Raw genomic sequence first — 26234 nt, forward strand, 5'->3', positions numbered from 1 at the left:
TGAAATCAAGTAGGGAAGTCAAGTACAGTAAAGAGCTTTGCATTAAGAGTAGGTATGGCACCTGTATATTGCTAGTAAACAGACTTTTCATTAATTACACAAAAAGCTGTGAAAGTCAAGTTTGCATTTGTAAGTGGCACTATTTGTATCCTTATAAGAGATTCTTTCTTCCACAAACAATTTTGCAACATAGATTTTACATTATATTCCTGCAGAGATTTCAGCTTCCATCCTGGGCTTTCCACCAGTTTCCATGAGAACATAAGAACTAAAGAAACAGAGCAGGAGTAGGCCATTCGGCCCCTTGAGCCTGCTCCACTATTCAATGAGATCATGGCTGATCTAACTCAACTCCACCTCCCACACTATCCCTGTATCTCTCGATTCCCTTAGCATCCAAAAATCTATCCATCCCTGACTTGAATATACTCATCAACTGCTCTATGCAGTACAGAATTCCAAAGGTTCACAACCTTCTGAGTGAAGAAATTTCTTCCCATCTCAGTCCTAAACGTTCGACCCTTTATTCTGAGACTATGACCCCCTACTTCTAGACTCCCCAGTCAGGGAAATGGCCTCCAAGCATCTACCCTGTTAAGCTCCTTAAGAACATTATATGTTTCAATGAGATCACCTCTCATTCTTCTAAACTCTATAGGGAATATAGGCCTAGTTACCTCAACCCCTCCCCCCATCTTGCATAGAACAATCCCCTCATGCCAGAAATCAGTCTAGTGAACCTTGATTGCACCCCATCAAAGGCAAGTATTTCTTTCCTTCGGTTAAAGAGACCAAAAGTGTACACAGTACTCCAAGTGTAGTCTCACCAAGTCCTTATATAATCTTGGTAAGACTTCTTTACTCTTATACTCTAATCCCTTTGCAATAAAGGCTAACATTCTATTTGCTTTCCTAACTGCTTGTTATACCTGCTTGTAAACTTACTGTGATTCATGTACAATCTCTGAATACAAACATTTCCTAGTCTCTCACCATTTAAAAAATATTTTGCTTTTCTATTTTTCCCATCAAAATGGATAACTTTACATTCCTCCACATTATATTCCATCTGCCACGTTCTTCTCCACTCATTTAACCTGCCTAACATATCCCTTAGCAGCCTCTTTGCATCTTCTACACCACTCACTTTCCCACCTAATGTTTTAACATCAGCAAACTTGGATACATTATGCACAATCCCCTCATCCAAGTCATTGTAAATAGCCGAGGCCCAAGCACCAATCCTTGCAGTACCCTGGTAGTTACAGCCTGCCAATACGAAAATGACTTGTTTATTCCTACTCTCTGTTTTCTGTACGTTAACCAATCTTTAAACTATGCTAATATATTACCTGCCATCCCTGAGCACGAGCTTTGCATAATCCTGTTTGGCACCTTATCGAATGCTTTTTGAAAATCCAAATAAACTGTATCCATTGGTTTCCCCTTATCCACCCTACTAATTACATGCTAAAAAACCAACAGATTTGTCAAACTCAATTTCCCTTTCAGAAATTGGTGTCGCTCTGCCCAACCATATTTAAATACCCTGTTATCACGCCCCTAATAATAGATTCCAGCATTTCGCCTACCACTGATGCCAGGTTAACTGTCCTATAAGTTCCCTTTTTCTCTCTCCCTCCTTTCTAGAATAGCAGGATTCCATTTCTTTCTTCCAATCCACTGGGACCTTCTAGAATCAAAGGAGTTCTGGATCAAATGCATCCACTATCTTTGTAGCCAAAGCTTTTAAAACCCTAGGGTGTAGGCCATCCAGTCCAGGGATTTGTCAGCACTTAGTCACACTAATTTCTCCAGTACTATTCCTTTACTAATGTTCCTCAAGTCCCTCATGTTCACTAGACCTTTGGTTCTCCTTACTTCTGGAATGTGTCTTTTTGTGTCTTCTAGCATGAAGACTGATACCAATGTCTGCCATTTTGTTATTCCCCATTATAATTGCTCCTGTCTCTGCCTCCATGGGACCCACATTTACTTTTGCTAATCTCTTCCTTTTACATACCTATAGAAGCTTTTACAATCTGTTTTTTTATGTCTCTAGCTAGTTACTCTCATATCCTGTTTTCTCTATCAGTTTCTTCGTCATAAATTTTAAAATCCTCCCAATCATCAGGCTTACTACACATTTTGGCAACATCATAAGCCTCTTCCTTAAACTTAATACTATCTTTAACTTCTCATGAGCCATGGTTGGACCACTTTTTCTGTGGGGTTTTTATTCCTTAAGGGAATATATAATTATTGCAGATTATGAATTATTTATTTAAATATTTGCCAAATATCTACAGTCATATTTTTTAAATCTACTTTCGCAATCTACCTCAGCCAACTCACCCCTCATACCTACATAGTTTGTTTTGTTCAGATATAAGACCCCAGTTTTGGACTTCAATAAATCAGTCTCAAACTCAATTGCTGCCTGGGAACCTCTCTAGCTTCCAGTCTGAAACTCCCACGAGCTTCCAGATTGGAGTTTGGATTCCAACATGGACCATACTTCAATACTTTCACTGCAATATAGCATTTCAATATTTTAACACAACACATCAGCAGTGAGAAATGAGATGAGCAAGCATGCATTGGGAGCAAAGAAAAAGCATTTAAATTCAAAACAATGTCAGTAAGGCAAGCAGAGTCCAAGATCTTCTGCGCAGCACACGGTGTACAAATTTACTTACTTGTGACCACCGGCTTTCTTTGCAGAGGAGATCTGCGAAGTGGTATGCCTGCAGCCACTGCTGCTGAAAGGAGTGATTCCACATTAGCTCCCAGTAACACAGGTGATGAATCTGTCGCCACTCATGCTGAGCTGCAATGCATTCCTCCAACTTCATCTGAGCCTACGTTTTCATTATCAAAAAAATACAAATGGAAAAAAAGTTCAATTAAAATCAACTGAAAATAAGCTTTAAAAAAAGACAGACTTGCATTTACATAGTACCTTTCATGACCTCAGCGTGTCCCAAAGCAACTTATAGCCAATGAAATACTTTTAAAGTGTTGGTACTGTTGTAATGTAGTTAACTCAGCAGCCAATTTGGGCACAGTAGGCTCCCACAAACAATACAATCAAGACAATATAATCTATTTTAGTGTTGCAGTTTGAGGGAAAACATTGGCCAGGACATTGGGGAGAATATGCCTGCTCTTCTTCTAAATAGCTTAATTTATGCCCACCTGAGAGGCAGATGGAACCTTGGTTTAACGTGTCATCAGGATGGCACTCTCTCAGCACTGCATGACCAGAGTGTCCCACATTTATCCACAAACCAATGCTCATACAAGTCCACCAGCTGATGAAAAAAATACTTTTACACCTATTTATGTATTTTCTTTGAACATTTTGTCTCATATTGTAACGAGGGCTGCCAATTCTATGCCACTTGAGACTTGAATACTGAACACCACCATTTCAGTGTTCAGTTTTGAATTGCACCAGTCTCCTTTCGCCAGTCTCCCCCAGTTTGGTACTTTTAGTAGAATGACGAGATGGGAAAGGTGTCACGGTCGTCCTGACCTGAAGGCGTAAGTGTGATTTTTTTTAACAAAGTGCTTCATTGGCTGCAAAGTGCTTTGAGATGTCAGGTGGTTGTGAAAGGCGCTATATAAATGCAAGTCTTTTTTTCTTCCTTAGACTTTTTTTTTAAAGTAATATTATGGGGACAGACATTTTCTGACAAATATTCTCATGGATCAGCCACTTTCTAAGGCCTTACCTTTGAAGTATCCTACCTGAATGTGGATCAGGGAAGAGCAGGCATGCAGATGGTTTCTTGCCCCCGCTTGGCCTGTTCTCATATTGTCTCCCCCAACCACAGGATTCATCTGAGCACTGCTGCCAGCAACACTTCGATCTGAATTTTAAACTGTCTGTGCCAGCAAGTTGCCTGGGGATGCCAGTCTCACATAAATGAGGATTGAGGGCCAATATCGGGTGTGCCTCACGGCTGCCCATTCTGGCGCAGGGTTTGGCAGGCTGTAGGAACTCATGTTTAGATCACTGCGTTTAAAAACACAGCCCATAAAATATAACACAATCTCAAAATCCTTTCTGTAAAGAAAAGCAGATTAAGAAAATCCCAAAATATGGCAAGCGCCTCTCAAGTTCTCAGGCCATCTAAGGCATTTCACAACTACTGAGTAATTTTTGAAGACAGTTACTGTTATTTAGAAATATGCAGCAGCCAACGGCACAGACTAGGGTTTAGTAAATTAAATCAAGTTGATAATCTATTCTAGGTTAACTACACAGTTACAAAGCATGCACTGCATGAGTAGAATATGAGCCCCAGAATTATTGATACATACATGACTGGCAAAAAAATTTCACTAAGACAGCCAGCCGTCTATTATACCTTGTATTATGAACTGAATATATACCTAGCATTTTGTAATACTTAAAAGGGAATTTTAAAAACTCACCATTTCAAAGCGTCCCCTGAGTATTTTTATTCTTGCTGAATAAAATAATATAATGGAGCCCTAAAGGCAGAAGGCAAAATTTATTATTGACGTATCATATAAAACTAAAGATTTCATCAAAGGGCTACATTGGTTGCAAAGATATAATTTAGTGTTGTTGAAAAATAAATTTTCAACGTAATAGGGTTTTCCACATGTTCCACGAGCAGCATCGTTGAAAAGTTTATGAACACCTGTACTCAAACTGTAAGTACACACAATAGCAAGGTACAGTTCTGCAAGATCAACACTGTGAATTTAGAAAGAAAGGAAATAAAGAAAAAGATTGCAATTACATAGCATCTCTCACAATCTTAAGACATCTCAAAATGCTTCCACGGCTAATGAAGTGTTTTTGAAGTGTTGTCACTGTTGTCATATAGGAAACGTGACAGTCAGTTTTATTCCCCCCCTACCAGGACCCACCCAAGGGCCACTGCCAGTGATGCAGTCGCTTGAGATTTAAATCATCTTCACTGCCAAGCTGCCGAGGGACACCAGTCTCATGAAAATAAGGACTGGGAGCCAATGTCAGGTGGGAGAATGGCAGAGATAATGGCCATCTATTCTAGGTGTTGGCTGAGGGATCAATATTGGCCAGGACACCAGGACGACTCCCTTGCTCCTCTTCGAAATAGCGCTATGGGATCCTTTACGTCCAAAAACAGGTTGGATGAAGCCTTGGTTTACGGCCCTCTGACAATGCAACCCACCCTCATTAGCGCATTGGAGTGTCAGCCGAGATAATGCTCTCAAGTCGGTGGAGTGGAGCTTGAGTCCACATCCTGACTCAAGGGCAAGAGTGCTACTGCTGAGCTAAGATATACACTAAAGAAAATCCTTTGGTGGGCCAATGCCTCCTATTCAATAGCAAAGGAAGGAATTCAGATGAATGCACTTAGCATGCCTGAAATGAATTTTATATTAATACATTTACAAGCCAGTATCTCATGGCATAATTTCAAGCACCAGGTATTCTGTGTTAGAAGAGACATTCCAGGGTCTTCTAAGACAAGAAATCCATGACTAACCTGCTTGGCAACCTGGGTTTTCCTGAATTGTACAAAGAGTTTTGAACTCAATAAGACAGTTTGCTCCTGGAGTAAGAAGAACTCCCCTGTCTGCTCCCATGTCTTTCTCATGGAACTCCAAATCCACTGAAGCCACATGAACCCCAAGAGAGAAAAGTTTCCAACAGCGAACAAGGTTTAAGAAGAATACTGGGCCCCAAAGAAAAGCTTCTTGGAGGCTACCTGCCTTGCCAATCAAGGACTCTACTGTGAGCTCAAAGAACCATAACAAAAACCCTCTTCAGAGATTGCCTCAAACTTTTTGACTTTATTTTTCTTCTGCTCTTTTCTGGCTCTATCTGCATGTGTGTATCACGTATGCATGCTAGCATGGGCGTGTCGTGTATCCGTAGGCATTAACTGAACTAGAGTTTAAGTTTAAGACATTTCAACCTTTTTTCTTTAAACCTAAGAAAACTAGTTTGTGCTGGTTTCTTTGCCTTATAATTGGAAAGCAGTGAACAAGAATTTACCAAGGGGGAGCTAAAAACACGGTGTTTTAAAAATTAAACCCTGTTACGGTAACACCAGGTGAAGCCTGAGAGGGAACCCTAGACCCCTTTCTCACCTGGTCGTAACAGTAATAGAAAAATAAAAAATATAGAGATGCACTAACAGCTTACATGCTTTCTTGAGGATCGGGTACGGTAGTGTAGATTACATTATTGGACTAGCAATCCAAAGCCCTGGGCTAATAAACTGGAAAATGAGAACTAAAATCACACCACAGCAGTTAGAATTTGAATTTAGTTTATATTTTAAAAATCTGGCAATAAAAAGCTGGAGTCAGTAAAACTGATCATGAGTCTGTCCTTACCCGGTTGGGCCTATATGTGACTCCAGTCCCTCATCAACGTGGTTGATCCTTAACTGCCCTCTGAAGTGGCCTAGTAAGTGATACAGTTGTATCAAAGCACTATTAGTAGTTCAGGTAGAAGGCCCAACCGCCACCACCTCCTCAGGGCAACTATGGCTGGGCAATAAATACCTGCCCTGCCAATGATGTCCACATCCCAAGAATGAATATAATTTTTAAAAGATTATGGTACACCATAAATGCGTGCTACTCATCAGTTCTTGAAGATGTTTGCATTGCGGATCTCCTCTAGTTACATGATTTTTGGTGCAATGAGTCAACAGCAGGGCCAGGAACATTGCAACTGAAGATTGAATACAAGGCCAAAAGCTAAGAATTATTTTTCTTCAATACTTACGTTGGGATATTTCTCGAGGTAGGGTTGAAGGAGTGTTTCAGCTTCTTGGAGGTTGCCTTCACCTGTACCTGTTAAGAAGTTTCATAGTTCAGAAAAAGTATTTTTCTTCATAAAGGTACAATTGGATGGACTGGCCACCAAATAAAAACATTATTTCCACTAAAAGCCTCACCAAGAAAGAACGGGAATGAACCCAAAGTGCTCCAAATGACAATCAAGTACATTTGAAATGTAATCATTGTTGTGATATAGGGAACCCAGCAGCCAATTTGCACAAAGCGAGGTTCGACAAACAGCAATGAGGTAATGACCAGATAATCTGTTTTAATGATTGAGGGATAAATGTTTCCTCCCACCCCCTCAAGCTCTCTGGATTACTAGTCAGTGACATAACTACTCCAACTGCCATATCCGTCATGCAGATATTACCAGGCCCAGCTATATGTATTAAAAGGAAATTGTTGTTAACGATATTTCTCAGCAGCAACTATTACCAACCAAATTTTCCCCAATCAATTACAAAACAGAAACCTGCATTAATTTATACATTGTAGAGTCTCAGCTACAGATTTGATGAGTTACAAAGAATTCCAATTATTCTATTGCCAAGCCAAAGATTAGGAGAGATAAAAAGATACATCTTACCAAGAACTACAGTGATGTAAGTTTGATACATCAATAGAGTCAAGGCACACAGTACAGCTCTTAAGCTATGGGTGGTGGCACCTTCTCGCAGCATGGACAACCCCAGATCCTGAAGCAAACAGTGACATATAAACACAACATAGATCTGCAGGACACAATACAATCCCAACTAAGAAAGGACATAAGCAATACATCTATAAGAAGTTATGAGCAATTACTTTGAGTCACATATTACACATCATCCTTGATACGTCATAGTTTTGGGGAAGGAAATTCTACTCACAGGAACATTAGGAGCTGGAAAACACCATTCAGCCCCTCAAGCCTGCTCCACCATTCGGATAGATCCTCTGACCCATATCCTTTGATAACCTTACCTATCAAAAATCTATCAACCTCTGTCTTGCAAGTTCCAACTGACCCAGCATCCTCTGCCTTTTAAGGGAGGGTGCTCCAGATTCCTACAATCTTTTATGTGAAAAGATGCTTCCTGGTTTGAACTCCTGCATGGGCTCTAATCTTAAGATTGTATCCTTGTTTCTCTGCATCTACCCTAACAAACCCTTTTGAAGTTTTAATCATGAATTCAATCCAATGTTAAAATTGCTGCACATACAGGACAGAATCTTACTACCTTAGTCTCTGGAGCAAAGGCAGGTCACTTTCCTGATCGCAAACACAACTCCCCAAATAGTGGTTGTTCTTTCCCAGGGCTAACCACTCAACAGCCTGTCTCTGATCGCCAACCAACTAGGGAGAACAGGCAGGATGTCACATCTAATGCAGAAATGGAAAAAAGTCTCTATTTAAAGGGAGCCCGGCAGCACTCACAATGGTATTACTGTGTGGTGTGAGTCACTCAGTGTGAGGCAGAAAAGAAGAGGAAAATGGATGGAAGATGAGGAAAGGCTTCCCCCCTCACAGACACATCCCTGAAGGTAATGCTGGAAGCAGTCAGGGCATGGAGAGAAGTCTTCATTCCAGAGGATGGCAGGAGGAGACCAGCCAGCCTCACCAATCAGGTCTGGCTTGAGGGTGCAGAGGAGGTGAGCAGCCAGAGTGTGATGCAGAGGATGTGGGTTTCAATGATCTCCTGAGGTCCAGCAAGGTGACTGTCCTGCCACTCCCAGCTGGCAACCGTCACTCTCTCTCACCTCGACAGTCTCCCACACATCAGTCCTCCGAGACATGCAATTTGCTGTCACACACATTCCTTTCTCCCCAGGCTCCTCAAGTTTCCAACTCACCCACAACCTGGTGCCTCTCACTCCTAGCCCACAGTCACCACCACCACCCCACCCCCAGCTCAAATGTCTCGCCTCCATCCTTAGCAATCACTTAACTCCTCACACTCCTCTCTGCCTTTTCTCATTGCAGGAGAATAGAGCCCAGAACTGCTGGGACAGGCGGAGAAGCGGGGCTAGAGCTGCATCCATGGCCATCTTGAAGCAATGGAGAAGGAAGCCTGGAGAACAGCAGGGTGGCAGCTATGCAGACGGTTGCTGGTGGAGAAGATGGGGGTGGTCCAGAGACCTGGTGAGGGCATTAGATTTCACACTGCACATGAACTGTCAGTCATGTTGAATCAATGTAACCAACACATTTACTGTCATGATCTGCATTATGCAAGGCTGAAGCGCAATTTAATCCACATGTAGCACTAGCGCCTGTCATTCATGTCCAACAGCTGCATTGCTCGAACTGTCAACAGGAGAAGTGGGAGGAGACCGTGGAGTCAGAGAAGCATCACTCTGAAAAGACACCGTCACATGACTCAGGCGCACCCTCCATCAGCGCAGATACACACATCTCAGTGAGTCCAGCATCACAGATAGAAAGGGCGAGGAGCACATCACATGATCAGGAGCAGGTGCTGGAAACAGGAATAGCAGTGGAGAGTTCCCATTGGACGGCACAGGACACTTCAAGCTCTGCTGAGTTGGACCGGATACTGAGCCTCGAGGGTCATCCATTAAAAGGATACTTGTGGAGCAGCCAGGGGAAATGTGTGAGCTTCTCTCAGAATTTCCAGAGGCAGCGCGTACCCTTGGGCAGAAGATGGAAGAGTCCATCTCTACCATGAGTGCCGTGATGTCTCAGGCATTTGCGCTCATGACCACCGCCATTGAAAGAGTGACCAACCTCATGGAGAGTCATTGGCCTGCTGCTCGAGTGCATGCCAACCCATAACAAGTGCTTGAACACCATGATCAATACTTTGCAAAGTCACAGCCAAAGAATCGCTTTGGTGCCTGAACGCCACACTCAACTGCAGCCAAGTGCTCTCCTGCTCACAATTAACAAGGTAGTGCAGGTGATCCCTGAGAAGGAAGAGGCAGACAGGGATGATGGCAGTGGGAGCTCTTCTCAAGGTGCCCCAGGTCACGACCCTTGCCCTTGGCCCCTCTGACAGAGCCCCACACACTGCCTCCTGCCCCCAACTCCAAGTGTGCCCCTGCACAGGTGCAGGTGGGGCAGTCTTTGGCAGGGCCCTCATGGGCTTAAAAGCCCAGAGGACATCTGCCACAGGCATTTCGTAAGTCAGAGCAGGGGAACGATCGGCCTGCCTCCTGCTCAGCTGAAGCCACAGAAGTAGCAACAATGTAAGAGAAAAAGGACATGGAAATGGTCTGAATTGCATAAAGGGAAACACTTGGGTGGTTATTACACTGTTATTGTCACATGGATGATGTTTCTTTTAATAAAGACATGATTTTGTGTGACCTAATAATTGTCATGGCATAGTTTGTGCTCCATACCATGTGGGCAGGTAAATGCCGGTGAATGGCCTGAGACTCACTGATGAGGATGTAAGGCTCAGGATATAATGAGCAGATGCCAGTCTGTATTGAGGACGTTTGTGGCTGAAGGGTTGATTTCACATGGGTCGTGATGGGACAAGTGCCATTATTACCTGAAGCTTGAAGGTGGTGAGGGTTTCTTGGGCTTCTGCAGGTACCAACATCACCAACAGCACTTCTGGATGTTTGTGTTCCTCCTCCCGCTCAGAGGATGCCGGGTGCTCTCCACCTTCCCCAGGCACCAGCTCCAGACCTCTCTGCAGTGCCAAGTTATGCAGGGTGCAACTCACCACTACCATCCGGGATACCCTTGCCGGTCCGTATTGGAGAGCGCCCCCAAATCAGTCAAGGCACAGAACCACAGTTTTGGCCTGGTGGTGACATGGCTCTGGTCGTACCTTTCCTGTGCCTCTGTGGTGGGGTTCCTCACTGGGGTCAGAAGTCAGATCATGAGCAAGTACCCCTTGACCCCAAGAGCCAACCACTGAGGTTGTCTGAAAAAGAAAAGAGCTGTACCTGAGACTCCCAAAAGATGAATGCATCGCGGCAGTTCCCTGGATACTTGACACACACTTGCATTAACCTCTGTGGAATCTCTTCCGACCTGGCTGTTCCAATGGCGCTTTGGTCGCCACATGGGTGCAGTCTGCAACACCCTGGACTTGTGCAAATCCTGCAAGGAAGGTGAAGCCAACAGCCTTCTGGGCTTGACTGGCCACATCTGTCTCAAAATTGAGGTAGTTCGAAGCATCACAAAAAACACAAGGTGACCTGGCTGATGCTGTTGTGTGCTGCAGATCGTGACAGCCTGCATTTGTCAGCAGCCAATCCCTGAAAAGAACTGGACGCAAAGAAATTGAGGTCACCTTGACTGCCAGGGGCAATGGGTGGCTGCCTGCTCCTACGGCCTTAGGTCTTCCTCCAAGCGATTGGAGAGGTCTGCGACCAACTGCCACGAGAGCCGCAGCCTTCAGAAGCACTCAGAGAGGTCGAGGAAGCTGACGTTTGACTTACAGACCTCGTGTTGAGAGTATCGCCTCCTTTTAGGTGCGACCCTATGGCCATCCCCTCTGTTCCATCCAACTGCATGTGGCTGTGGAGAATGCTGCAGCTGCTGCTCCTGCTGCTTGGGTGTGTAGCTGGAGGACGTTGTAGCTTCTCCTCAGTGGTCCACCCTACTTCTGAATATATGGACCCCATGGCACTATGCAATCTCACAAATGATAAGGTGACGCCCCTCGGAGGTGTCCAAGGCAACTGAAATAATTGGCACCGAGTTTCCTCCACACAAAATCAGTGAGTTTAGGCTGAAGAAGATGCTCCTGTCAGCACAACCCTCTGACTGTGGCTGACATCAGGTTTGCTGGTTTCACCCTTTGCAGTGCTGATATCAGGTCAGTTTCAGTCTGCACACTCACCTTGTCCAACCTGCCATGTTTCAGACATGGCGTGTGGCCCGTGTGCTGTTGGGAGAGAGAGATCACTTGCTGAAAATGGCTTTTAATTGCCTTTTTAAGTACCTCAGTTAGCTTACTGTCACAGCCACGGGGCGGGGGGTGGGGGAGGGCAGTGGGGTTACTCGCTTGACTCTCAAACTGCCCGGGAAAACTGGAAGGGGGTGGGATCACGTCAGGATGCCAATCCAATGTCATTTTCCCACCTTGCTTGACCCCAAACCCACCTCCACTGGCCTGGGAAATTTCCCCATCCACTCTCCACCCCCCATTTCAGTCACATTTGCGAGGCTGCCTATGCCAGCTACTTTACTGTAGGAACATAATGACCCAGAATTTCCTCAATCCAACGTACACTAATATTATACCACCGTCTACAATGAGGTCTACACTGTACAAATGGAAAATTTCCTGCAGATCTAATTTGCATATGCCATAATGATAAAAACCGACACTAAACAAATGCAGTGTAACCATTAGAAGCATTAAGAAACACACAAAGCCTACACCATCTTCCTTCTTTTAAGGCCCTCTTTATATTAGTGATGTTATGAAAAGTGTTTAAAGCCATCAAACCATTGTTCTCTCACATTAAGCAATGCTGCAGGTTTAAGCTTGTGGAAGCTTTTCTTTTCAATGTTATATATTCAGATGCCATAATAAAGCTTTCAAAGATATAGAAAATACAGTGCAAGTCTCAGTAAGAAAAGTTTCTTCTTAAAAATCCAAGTAAATCATTATTAAACTCCGGAAATTATGTTTGGTTCCTTTTCCAAGGCTGACACTCCTCAGTGATATTGATTTTCAGCTTAGGTGAGGACGTGCTGTAACTAAACTTTTGGTTGTAAATTTACACCCATTCAGAAGGATGTAAATGCAGGAAACTTCCCTTTTCTCTTGCATTGCACTGGGTCAGGGCAATGCTAGTGTACTATTTTGGGTTTTTGCTGTCATAGCTCAGGTGCGGTGCCAAGATTGAGGACATATGCGGCAGTGAGCTTCTGGGGCAAATCACTCAACTGTGGATTTCTGCAGAAAAACCCAGCACAATGCAGTTGTTGTGCCAAAAATTAGGTCATTCCAAGCCCATATGATAAAATGGTTGTCAGTTGAAATTTGAGCAATGCTACTGTTTGCCAGTAGATGGTGGTGTCCAGCTACAGGAAATAAATAATACTGGGTCTGCTAACCTTAAATTTTCAGCAGACAGGCACAAGTAGTATGCTGGAACCATAGTCCCATTCAAGAGATTGTGGGAAAGCAATGGTGAATCTTAAACTGCAGTCATAGTACTTTAGTTTTACATATGCACATACCCGATTACCCGAAAATCCAATAAATTCAAGAAGTCGAAGAATTCTCAAAGGTAACAGAGACAGCATCTGGGTGGGAAAGGGAAGAAACCATTTTAGTTCGATAAAATACTGAAGTAACGAACAAATGTAGAACACAGAAACATTTTTCCATCTAAAAGAATGGACAACTCCAGTGTATAATGGGGGCATGCTGTACCAGGTTAAAAGCTCCAATCCCTAGCTTGACACCTCCTTCAAATTGGCAGTAGAGATCAGTTTTGACTCGGTCCTGTGTCATCTGTACAATCTGTTGGCATTCTCTTAACAAACAGATCAAATATTAGCAACAATAAACAAGTTAAACAGAAAAACATAAACAAATAACCCCTAACCAAGAACCCCAAGTACAACCCACCCTGCCATCAATTCAGCCATTGGCACAATTCAATGTAACCTGGCTTCTAAACACATGACAATCTGTACACTCCCCGGTATAAGCTTATCCAGGTTCACTTACAATTAACTATCCATACCAAAAAGGGAAGCAATAAAAGAAAGTGATTTCAATACCAAGTTCTTCCTTCCAGCAGGGATCCTGAATTTCCACTTGGTAGGAGATTCTCCTATTTGATTTTAATAATCTCCCTCCTTCCCAGAGTCCATCTGCCACTATGGGCCTTCCTTCTCACTCGAACACTACTCTTGTGATGTGTTACATGTGCATCAGGGACCACCAGCTCCATAGAGAAGCTTGGAAATCAGCTGGAGCTGGCTTGCAAAACAACCCAGTCGTCAGCTAGGGTATTGCAATATGCCCCAGGCTCAATAATCTCCAATGGGGGCTTAGGTATCAGACTTCAAGATGCGCAGGGATCCAATAACAAGAGTTAAGCTTAGGGTGAACCATTTCTTTTTTGCAATATAATTGATCTATGATAAGTTCACCACTGCTCACATTAACCTACAGCTTCGAAATAAACTGCCCATGTAGCGAGGGCTTGTGAACACTGTTTAGATTAGATTAGAGATACAGCACTGAAACAGGCCCTTCGGCCCACCGAGTCTGCGCCGAACATCAACCACCCATTTATACTAATCCTACACTAATCCCATATTCCTACCAAACATCCCCACCTGCCCCTATATTTCCCTACCACCTACCTATACTAGTGACAATTTATAATGGCCAATTTACCTATCAACCTGCAAGTCTTTTGGCTTGTGGGAGGAAACCGGAGCACCCGGAGAAAACCCACGCAGACACAGGGAGAACTTGCAAACTCCACACAGGCAGTACCCGGAATCGAACCCGGGTCCCTACTGTTACGCCAAAGGGTTTCGCTGCACCTGTACTCGGATAAAACAGTCAGAATAGCAGCAAAGGCATATTGTAGAAAAGTAATATTAAATTTAAACAAAAAAATTAGCTGAAAGGAATTGAGAGGTTTTGAAACAGAGACAGAAGAATAAATATAAGATATATTACAGGGAGCAATGAGAGGCATGAAACTGGCTAACCCTGAAAATGGACATGGGATCGTGATATGCAATTAATCTACGCCTGTTCATTGCATTGAAGGCAGCATGGTAAATTCATGCTCCCTGCTGTTGTAAATGATTGCTGCTGCAGCCAGCCACCTCCACTTTTCACTGGCTGTACACATCAGCAGGAGCCAGATATCACTAGCACTACTTAAAGGTAGCCTGCACCGCTTAAAGGGAAGGTGCATTGTGGCTGCAAGAGGTGGTTGGAATTTTTGAAAAGTGAATCTGGGCTCAGATACTTTGAGAAATGTATGCAAGAGCAAGTACCACAGTTTTCAGACAATGGACTGGAGTTCTTGGTGCAAGGCAAAGACGGAAGACACATCCTGCTTCCATTGGGGAAACAGGAGGACTTCCAGACATATGCTGAGGAGACAATGGGGAGCAGTAGTGGCAGAGGTCAATGCCTGGAGTGTTGGCCCAAGGACAAGGATGCAGTGCAGGAAGAAATTTAACTATCTGACACGAGATGTGAAGGTAAGTGAGTTTATATCCAAGTGCCATATCCCACCAACAGGACAACTAGCCTCATCCACTGCTCAATTAACTACAACCACATCATCCACCTGTCAACAATCTCTGCCAATCAGTACTAAAATTCACATGCCTTACCTCATCCCCACACATTTAGCACTTTTGTAAGCCTCGCACCCACAACTAACACACTACAAGCTACTGAACCATGACAGCCACAACATATTGTAGAACAGTCAGTGACACGCATCCCACATTCCAGCAGAAGGTGACACTGGGTACGATACATAGTGATAATGGCCGGATATCTATGGCCCTCCCCCCCAACGAAAGAGCTGGTGGCGGTGAGGGGGCCATAAAATTGAGTGGGAGGCAGGCGGGGCCGTTCCCAACCACCTCCTGCCCCCACTGCAATTTTATGTGGGGCAGCAAGAAATGGCCCACCTGTCCCAGGCCAATCAAAGCCCTTAAGTGGCCAATTAATTGACACTTAAGGGCCTCCTCCTGCCGCTGCGGGTATTTTACTCTCGACAGCTGGACGACAAAGACCTCAAGAACCCCACCTGGGAAAACCAGGCAGCCTTCTTGCGAGCTAGGCTGGGCTTATGGGGGGTGGGTGGGGGTTGGGGCCCTACTGATTGGACACCCTGTGCCCCATGGAGGGCTGCCCACGAAAACCTAACTCTCCCCATCGCGCAACACTCCATCATCCTCCCCCCTTCCCCCAACTGAATCCCCTTGCCTCACTGGGGTCCAACTGATTTTTTGGGGTCACGCCGGGCACACTTACTTCCTTTCCTGGTCACCCTTCCTCGTCCTCTGATGGCTGGCTGTGGTCCCAGCAGTAGTCACCTGTCCCGATGGCACTGCTGGGACTAACAGCTTCCAGCCTGCTGATTGGCTGGCAGCTCCATTAGGCGGGAGTTCCTGCCTCAAGGAGACGGAAGTCCCACCCAAGACCAACTAAGGGTCTGCGGAGCGAAAAATCCTGGCCTGGCTCCCCAAGCCCAGTGAAGGCAGACTCACCACCGACTTTCTGGCTGGTAGGCAGGTCTTCCACCCCAGGTAAAATTCCAGCCAATGTTACTGGAGTAGTAATCCAGAGGCCTGGGCTAATGATCTAGAGACACAAGTTCAAATCCCACAACAGCTGGGGAATTTAAATTCAGTTAATTAAATAAATCTGGAATTTAAAAAAAAATTATATCAGCAACAGTGACCATGAAACTACTGGATTGTCGTAAAAACCCATCCGGCTCATTAATGTCCTTTAGGGGAGGAAATCTGCTATCCTCACCCAGTCTGGCCTAAATGTGACTCCAGATCCACAGCAATGTGGTTGACTCTTAACTTCCATCTGGCCTAGCAAGCCACTCAATTGTATCAAACCACTATGAAATACAGTAAGAATACAACTGGATGGACCACCCAGCATTGACCTAGGCGCTGGACACAACAAGGGCACACCAAACATGACCCTGAGCTCCTGGTCACCTGCCATTTTAATTTTCCACCTTGTTTTCACACTGACCTCTCTGTCCTAGGCTTCCTGCAGTGTTCCAATGAAGCTTAATGTAAGCTCAAGGAACAGCACCTCATTTTTTGATTAGGCACTTTACAGACTTCGAGATGCAACACAGAGTTCAACAATTTCAGATCATAATCTCTGCCCCCATTTTGTTTCCTTGCCTTTGCAGGTTTCAGTTTTAGACTCATTTTTCTTCGGTTTCTACTTTCAGATGGCAGCTGTTCATCATTCTGCCATTCACACCTCCTCTCGACACACCTTTACTTATCTCATTACCACTCCCTTTGGCCTTGTACCACTGACTTTTGTCATTTAATCTCGCACGTCTTCCACAATATCACAGGCCTTCACTTTTGTTCTTTTTTCACCCTCACTCCTTTCACTTGCTTAAAACCTATTACATTTCCAACAGTTCCCAGTTCTGAAACGTTAACTCTGTTTCTCTCTTCACAGATGCTTCCAGCATTTTCTGTTTTTTATTGCAGATTTCCAGCAAACGCAGTATTTCACTTTTGTAAAGGCATGCCAGACCCAGTCAACCATGAAAAGTCCTCCTCACTAACAGCTGAGGAATTGTACCAAAACTGGGAGAGCTGTTCCACAGACGAGTCAAGCAACAGCCTGACATAATCACCCTCACAGAATCACACCTTTCAGCCAATGTCCCAGACTCCTCAATCACCATCCCTGGAGATGTCCTGGTCCACCACCAGCAGTAGACAGTTGGGAGGGAGTAGCCTTGGGAATCCTCGACACTGAATCCGGACCCCACAAAGTCACATGGCATTCGGTCAAACACGGGCAAGGGAACCTCCTGCCATCCCTCAATTGATGAGTCTGTACTCCTCCACATTGAACACCACCTGAAAGAGACACTGAGGGTAACAAGAGCACACAATGTACTCTGGCTGGGGCACTTCAAAATCCATCGCCAAGAGCTGCTCAGTAGCATCACTGCTGACTGAATTGGCCATGTCCTGAAGGACATATGTGCCAGACAGGGCCTGTGGCAAGTGGTGAGAACACCAACATGAAGGAAAAGCCTACTTGACCTCATCCTCTCCAATTTACCTGTCACAGATGCATCTGTCTATGATAGTATTGGTAGGAGTGACCACTGCACAATCCATGTGGAGACAAAGTTCCATCTTCACACTGAGGACACCCTCCATCATGTTGTGCGGCAGTACCACCATGTTGTCTGGGATTAATTCAGAACAGATGTTTGCAGCTCAAAACTGGGCATCCATGAGTCGCTGTAGGCCAACAGCAGCAGCAGAATTCTATTCCACTACAGTCTGTAATCTCATGGCTTGGTAGACTATTCTCTCTACCATTACCATTAAGGCAGGGCACCAACCCTTGTTTGATGAGGAGTGTGGGAAAGCATGCCAGGCACAGCACCATGCATACCTAAAAAATATGGTGCCACCTGGTGACGCTACAACAACACAGGGATAAATGCATGCTAAACAGCAGAAGCAGCATGCAACAGAGCTAAGAGATCCCATAATCAATGGATCAAATCATAGCTCTGCATGTCCTGTCACATCCAGTCATGAATGGTGAGGACAATTAGAACTAACGGGAAGAGGAGACTCCATGAATATTCCTATCCCCAGCATGTCAATGCAAGAGACAAGGCTGAAATGTTTACATATAATCTTCAGCCAGAAGTGCAGAGTGGATGATCCATTTCTGCCTCATCAGGAGGTCACCACCATCAGAGATGTTCACTAATGATTGTACAGTGTTCAGTTCCATTCAGGTAATGAAGCAGTCTGTTCTGGCATGCATTGAGAACATTCAGGCTTTCGTGATGTGGCAAGTAACAATGGTGCCACACAAGTGCCAGACAATGACCATCTCCAACAAGAGAGGGTCTAACCACCTCCCCTTGAAAATCAATGGCACTGCCATCACCAAATCCCTTATCAACATCCTAGGCATCACTATGGGCCAGAAAGGCAACAACTCGCCAAGGCTTCATCGACAGCACCTTCCAGATCTGTGACCTTTGCTGTCCAGAAGGACCAGGGCAGCTGGCGCATGGGAACACCACCTTCAAGTTCCCCTTCAAGTCACACAACATCCTGACCTGCAACTATATCGTTCCTTCACCGTTGCTGGGTCAAAATCCTGGAACTCCCTTCCTTACAGCATTGTGGGAGTACTTTTACCACAGACTACAGCAGTTCACCGCCACCTTCTCAAGTGCAATTAGGGATGGGAAATAAATGATGGCCATGCCAAGGACGTCCACATCCCAGGAATAGATGGAAAAAAAAATCAGGAGGCAGCAGCAGGTGGAAGACAAATGAGCATGCATGTTTTAACCCCAATGAAGGGAACACATGGCCATCGTGAGAAAGTAGTATTGTATCACTATACCAGGGCTGGTGGGATTAATGATGATCTAATCGTCCTTCTCTGTTCTCCATTCTCCTGCTGAATATCTCATGACTTACCTGTTGCAGATGATGGAGGGAGGGACTTAAAACAATCACTATCATTAGGGAAAATGTACTAGGCAAATTAATGAGACTAAAAGCTGGCAAGTCCTATGGACCTGATGGCCTACATCCTAAGGTCTTAAAAGAAGTGGTTGCAGAGATAACGGATACATTGGTTGTAATCTTCTAAAATTCCCTAGACTCTGGAAGTGTCCCAGTGGTTTGGAAAACTGCAAATGTAAGAAATGAGACAAGCAGAAAGCAGGAAACTATAGGCCAGTTAGCTGAGCATCTGTCATTGGGAAAATGCTGGAATCCATTATTAAGGTAGTAGCAGGACATTTAGAAAATCATAATACAATCAAGCAAAGTCAACATGCTTTTATGAAAGGGAAACTGCGTTTGAAAAATGTATTAGAGTTCTTTGAGGATGTAACAAGGAGGGTGGATAAAGGAGAAGCAGTAGCTGTGGTGTATTTGGATTTCCAAAAGGTATTCAATACGGTGCCAGATACAAGGTTACTAAACAAGTTAAGTACTCATGGTGTTGGGGGGATTCTATTAGCTTGGATAGAGGATTGTCTAACTAACAGGAAACAGAGAGTCAGGATAAATGGGTCATTTTCAGGTTATCGAACTGTAACTAGTGGAGTGCCACAGGGATCATTGCTATGGCCTCAACTATTTACAATCTATATTAATGACTTGGATGAAGGGACCGGGTGTATTGTAGCCAAATTTACTGGCGATACAAAGATAGGTGAAAAGCAGGACAGCTGAGGAGGCAGAGTCATTGAATATATTCAAGGCTGAGGCACACAGATTTTTGAACTATCGGTGAGTCACAGGTTATGACGGACAGGCAAGAAAGTGGAATTGAGGCCGAGCTCAGATCAGCCATGATCTTATTGAGTGCCAGACAGGCTTGAGGGGCCGTATGGTCTACTCTGGCTCATATTTCTTATGTTCTTATGTGAGCATGCATTTCTTACTTTCTCTTATCCCCTCACCACAACACTTGTCCCTTTATCATTTCAGATACCCAAAAACTGGACTCTTCCCAGTCAGAGGAGGAAGAGGAAGATATCAGTGAAGATGAAGAGACTACGTCACTTAATCTTACACTTGCAGCAACCAGCTATTTTAGAGGCTAAAATAGAGGAGGGATCGACAGGTGATGTGACACTGGGCACAAGTGCACAGGAGCCATGGTAGGGAGAAAGGATAGAGAAGATGCCAGTTCATCGCAGGGTGAGGTGGCGTACTAGTTCTGCTGTAGAGGAACGAGATGAGCATTTTAATGGGTCGGGCTATAGAAGGCGGCTGATGGGTGTACCTAACCGAATGCTTGGTATACTGGAAAGCCTGCCAGAAAGGCTACACACAATGTCAAGAAGCACAGAGGAGTTCAGCACAAACTTGGAACAGTGCCTTGTGCAGAGCTTGGAGCCCATTCTTTCCATCATGGTGGTCACGTCCATCACCACACCTGTGGAACCCACCATGATGTAGCGACTGATGGCCGACGCCACAGCTTCCAATGCAGCACAGTTTCCAAAGGTCTGAGAGCTGGGGTGGAAGCTCAGATTGCTGCCATTGTGGCTCTGGATACCACTGTTCAAATGAGCTTCCAGAGCATCAAAACATTTCACCAATCTGTCCTCCAAGAGATCAGTAGGATTGCTGTGGCTTTGATCCAGCAGAGGGGCAGTGGCTCCTTGGAGCATGAACCTGCTGTGCTTTCTCAGAACAGCAGCATTCCTGCTCCCACCCTGCAGTGTCATTGCTTTTTTCTGTCAGCCAGCTAGTCCAGACTGCTACAGCACAGGCTGAAATTGTGCAGTCTGAAGCTGAGCCTTCTAGGCCCAGAGCTGCTCCAGATCAGCCTCCAAGGCTATCTGCAGTCTACTCAATTAAAGGTCAGCAGTCTTCCACCACCCATGCTGCAGCCACTAGGGAAGCACCTCGGAGCACTAGGAGACATGAAGGCATGAAGCCAATGTACAAGGATGATTAGTTTATTTTTGTAATGATTGAATTTTTAAAAATTGGATTGGAAAGTGCATTTTCTGGTTCTTTTTTTTGTGTTGTTGGAAAGTGAACGACATGACAAGCAGTGATAAAGAAAAGATAAGGAGTGCCAGACTGTTGGTGAATCAGGAGGTGTGGTTGAAGCTACTGGTATCGCTCAAATTATTTGGTCAAGTACAGCCTGGTCAGAACGGGGCTGTTTACATTATAGCCTCCCTTCCACTTCCTATTGTACTTCCTCTTCCTTGTGTTCCCGATCAACTCGCCTGATAGGTGTTGGCAAGGGCTGTTCCCTCACAATGGCAAGGTTGTGCAGCATGAAGCAATCTACCACAAATCTGTATATCCACTCAGCTGAGTACTGCAGGATTCCTCCAGTGCAGTCCAGGCAACAGAAACTCGTTCATAGAGCACACATTGATGTCTTCAAATGTTCCTTCTGGAGTAAGGCTTTCATGTAGGCCTACTGTGCACATGTGTGTGGGGTCCGAACTGGAGTCACGAGGCATATGTGGATAAACCTCGTCACCCAGTAGCCAGCCTTTTGACTTCCCATGGTGGGTCAAGTAACAGGTGGCACAGTGGACTGCTACAGAATGAAGGAATCGTGACGACTGCCAGGATAATGGACATTCACCTACATGACGTGCTACCTGTGCTCGCATACCAGCTGTGCATTGAGGGACTGAAATCCTTTTCAATTCATGAAAATGGAAGAGTTCAAAAGGTGCATGCAAGTCCATGTGCATACAGTCAATGACACTCTGCAACATGGGCAAGACTGCAATCCATGCAAACCTTCATGTTTATTCTGCTTGCTTATGTCTTGCAAGAGGGAATGAGATTCAACTGTTTCCGTGTATAAAGTGCCTCAGTAATGTTCCTTATGCAGCAACGCGCTGCACTGCTTATATTTCCAGCAGCAGCCTGGTACAAGCCAGAAAGATATAAGTTATGAGCCACGGTCACCTTGACGGCCAGAGGCAACGTTGTCCTTGCCTTGCTTTAAGGATGCAGTTCTGGCTGCAGCATTTGGCAGATTTCAGTCACAATCTCTTTTGTGAAGCAAAGACATCTAAAAAATTGGTCCTCGCTGAAGGTGAGGTAAGAGAATTTCTCCCTAAAATCCCTTGGCAAATACGTCCTCCTGCTGATAGCTCATCTCCCCATCACCACCCGCACCCCCCACCTCTTCTCACAGCTTGTCCTGTTCTGAGTGGCCTCTCTTCATTCTCTGTCATGCTCAGTTCTCTAGAGGAATCCCTACCAAAGCACCCATGTCTGGAAACAACTTATTTCAGCATAAGCTTTTAAATGAAGAAGAAAGTATTTCAGCACCAGCCAGATCACTTCCTGCAGACTATTTAAACTTTAGGCAATTATTGGAAAGCTCCAAAAACACATACAACTGCACCAGCAGCCAGAAGGAATAATCCAGCAACAAACCTGTAAGACGTTCATAGTTCAAAAAGCGCTAGTAGTAGGTCCTTCATTCTGTTTAATATAATTTAATATAGAATATAAAATAAAAACAAGAAATGCTGGAAACACTCAGCAGGTCTGGCAGCATCTGTGGAGAGAGAAGCAGAGTTAACGTTTCAGGTTAATGACCCTTCTTCAGAACTCCTTCTTCTGTTCTGAAGAAGGGTCACTGACCTGAAAGGTTAACTCTGCTTCTCTCTCCACAGATACTGCCAGACCTGCTGAGTGTTTCCAGCATTTCTTGTTTTTATTTCAGATTTCCAGCATCCACAGTATTTTGCTTTTCATTCTGTTTAATGTTGTGTTCACCTGTGCGGGGTTAAACAGGGCATTGACTGGAGTGTGCAGTTGGAAAATGGCACTGCCAGCATCAAATCAGTATTACCCACTGATTTGCATCATGATCTGCTGCCAGCAGTCATTGGGGTTGGGCCTGCATGTGCAAACCTCTTCAAGATAGCAGTCTGTGCACTTCCTATCAGAAGTTTACATGTGCATCTCAAACTCCATTTTCAAATATTTAGTGGCTTTTGAGTGCCTAAAAAACAGGCACTGCCCAGTCCAATTTAGCCTCCAGGCTGTCCATCTAGGATTAATAATACAATGGCAGTTACTGAGGCACATGGGGTGCCCACTTCCCAGCAGAGCAAGGCATGGAGCCCGAGAACACACCCATGATGCACAGCACACCCAGTGAGGGTGGCGGTGCAAAGGGATTAGGAGTCAGGATATAATCTGCATGCCAGGTTTATTAGACCTCTCCCAGAATTGTATTTCAACAATGTGCCCACTTCATAATACAACCAGAGCACGAAACAGGTGACAAGGAGGCTGTATAAAATTGGACAATCTTGCTCTTTTCTGTGCCCAGGCACTAGGGCCATCAATGCCCCCATATTTGTACTGCCCGTGCCTGTCATCCAGAAGTTCCTCTCAGTGGCTACGGGAACATCAGAAGAGATGCACCCAGAGCTCCAAGAAGTTAATTGAATGGATTGACCTTGCTTTACCTGGCAAGGCCAGCCTACTTGAGTGAAGGTTCATGGAGTATCTGCACCACTGGATAACCCACTGTAAAGTTTGTTCTGGTCTAATGTGCTCGCCAAAGGAATCAGAAATTAACACAAGAATTCTGATTAAAACTTGATTTTTAAGAGTAAGAGAGGACAGAAGCATTTACCTGTAGATGTTGTAACTTGTTCGTATTTTGATTCCTCCTTTAATAAAATTAATCATATTTTCATCCTAGAAAAAGAAAACTTTCATTTATGTACTGCCTTTCACATCTTCATGACCTCCCAGAATGCTTTACAGCCAATGAAGTACTCAGTGTTGTAATGGAAGCGCAGCAGCCAATTTGCACACAGCAAAGTCCTACAAACATCAATGTGATAATGACCAGATAATCTGTTTTTTTTAATTATGCTTTAGTGATGTTAAGGAATAAGCAGAAGGTTAGAAAGAAAAAATCCTCCCTCTCGAACAGTAAAGTACAGTTTAACAGGTGTGGTCTGTCTCTGGTGTCAGCGCCAATGGCCATCAACAGCAACTGTTTGACCATGGGGTGAAGTTCACAGCCGAATCTAATCCTGCCCTGATCCAAAGCCCACATATGCACATTTTCCAGCAAGTGTGATTGAGCAGTGATCAGGAGCAGGGAATTTCTGGCTGATTTTATCCTTTCCTAACTCTGGACTACCGAGATCAATTATAGCATTCTCCTTGCTGTCCAGGGTGGGATCAGCTAATCCAACACAGACTGGGGATCAAAACTGAAGCCATCCCAGTCTGCATGCCCTAGATCCACCCAGGCGATTGGAGGGGGGTGGGTGGAGGGAATGGAGGTGGGGATCACAGGGGGAGAAGAAGGGAAAGAGGCCCCATTAATAATTAACTGAGGGTAAAAGAGGAAGCAGTACAAACCAGATTTCTGCATAGATGGAAGATAAAACAATCCCCAGTAAAATACCTTTGTAATATAAAAGTGTGTCTCTGAAGTTGGAATTTTATGGGAACAGGAAATGTAAAATTCAGGATCAACACAGGATGAGACGGAAGGAGCCATGGGTCTGATTTATAATGTAACTCCTGCACAACCAAACTATTAAAAAGATTACAGTTAGCTCCAGGAGAGCTTGTATCCCACAGATGCTCATCATTCTCCCTCTTTAGATACAAAGATCAGGTTATTTTAAAAAGTAGATAAAATGTACACTTTTAAAAACCAACCATAATTGAAGATTATCTCAGTAATATCACTACAAACTTTATTTCTTACTGTGCAATTTGTTACCCTTTATGCCTGATCCCCGATATAAAATTTAAATGGTGAGGAGATCACCACACAGTAATTTTTATTCTCTTCAACTTTCTCCCTGTGACCAGGCAAGCCCTTTTTGGTGTGTTTACTTTTCACAGCAAGGATCAGAATAGGTTATAGAGTCCCTTAATCTGAAGAGAGATAAAGTGGACACTGCAACAAAACTACTGGCCAAAGTCATAGTTTGATAAAGTTGTTGAACCTGACATGTTTCGGCTGGAAATATGAAGAGATTGCATTTCTGCAAGGTTATTGAGTGGCTTGGAAAATTACCCACACCTAATACTTGTCCGCGATGTTCTACAGAGATTTACACTGACAAAATTAACCACCCCAACACTAAAATCGTCGCAGGTGAAATTTTAAAACATATGTCGCATCTAAGTGTAGTCATAATTCCCAAGTTAACAGCTGACAAATAAATTACAGAATGTTTACTGAAGACTCAACACGCTTCATTCATATGCGTCAAAAGCAGTTTGTTACAGCAATATGGCAGCAGATCTTCCTCTTGCTTTTCCAACAGTCCAAATGAGTTACTAACCAATATAGCTAATGCATCAGTGTGCCTTACAGTCCAGTGGGTCCCAATGTCAATTCCTGACTGCTGGATTGTTCCCTAATGCCATTCAGTAAGCCACCCTTATCCTGTCTGGCCTACACGTAACTCCAGTCCCACACTACACGGTTGAGTCTTAATGCACTCAGAGAAACTAGGAGTGAGCAATAAATACTGCTTTGCCAGCATCGCTCCCATCCCAAGAACTATTTCTTACTTTTTAATTCCCAGTCTGCACTAAGTTCACCAATCTCAGCCAGGCAATGGCAATTGTTCTCAGCACTCCTGGGTTAGGGATAGACAAAATAAGAAGCTCCCCCCTCCCCGCACACCCACCATACCCCCCTGCCTCCACCAATTTATGATGATATCTACTGTACAGATGTGACTGGAGAGGGCAATATGTGCTCGACTGAATTAAGGTCTGGAATGCACTGACTGAGATTATGGGGCAAGCAGGTTCAATTGAGGCATTCAAAAGGGAATTAGACTGCTATCTGAAAAGGGAGGATGTGCAGGGTTACAGGGAGAAGGCAGGGGAATGGCACGAGGTGAACTGTTCATTTCGGAGAGCCGGTACAGATATGATGGGCCAAATGGCCTCCTTCTGTGATTCTGAGATTCTGTGAAATTGCACTTGAGAAATTTACAGATTTGAAAATAGTTATGATGATGATGTTGCCAAGTTAATCACATGATTAGCTCAGATTTAACCCACATATTTAACAGGAATTTTCCCTACTCCACACCAAGTGAGCTGATCTCAGTTGATTGACAATTTGTCCCACTGTAATTGGCCCACTGAGATAGGGTGCAGAATGTCAGCCAGAGTGCACCTGCATAGATAGTGGGCCCAGCTGTTATATCTGCCATGGTAGAAT

The 26234-nt window shown here is 44.4% G+C and overlaps 1 protein-coding gene across 5 annotated transcripts in view; it reads right to left on the minus strand.

Annotated features, from left to right (window-relative positions):
- LOC137369347 (tetratricopeptide repeat protein 39B) overlaps positions 1 to 26234 on the minus strand; it is a 188593-nt gene that overhangs the window by 22241 nt on the left and 140118 nt on the right. For all 5 annotated transcript variants that reach the window (XR_010974933.1, XM_068030427.1, XM_068030430.1 and 2 more), the window contains exons 7-13: positions 23655 to 23719; positions 13179 to 13281; positions 12983 to 13048; positions 7412 to 7520; positions 6767 to 6834; positions 4444 to 4503; positions 2700 to 2861 (exon numbers count right to left, since the gene is read on the minus strand). Coding sequence is in view for 4 of the 5 variants with exons in the window: in XM_068030427.1 (XP_067886528.1) it covers positions 2700 to 2861; positions 4444 to 4503; positions 6767 to 6834; positions 7412 to 7520; positions 12983 to 13048; positions 13179 to 13281; positions 23655 to 23719 (633 nt within the window). In the remaining variant the exon portion in view is untranslated. The remainder of the gene's footprint in view (positions 1 to 2699; positions 2862 to 4443; positions 4504 to 6766; positions 6835 to 7411; positions 7521 to 12982; positions 13049 to 13178; positions 13282 to 23654; positions 23720 to 26234) is intronic.

The sequence above is a fragment of the Heterodontus francisci genome, chromosome 4 (assembly GCF_036365525.1).
Source record: "Heterodontus francisci isolate sHetFra1 chromosome 4, sHetFra1.hap1, whole genome shotgun sequence".
Taxonomy (NCBI): Eukaryota; Metazoa; Chordata; class Chondrichthyes; order Heterodontiformes; family Heterodontidae; genus Heterodontus; species Heterodontus francisci.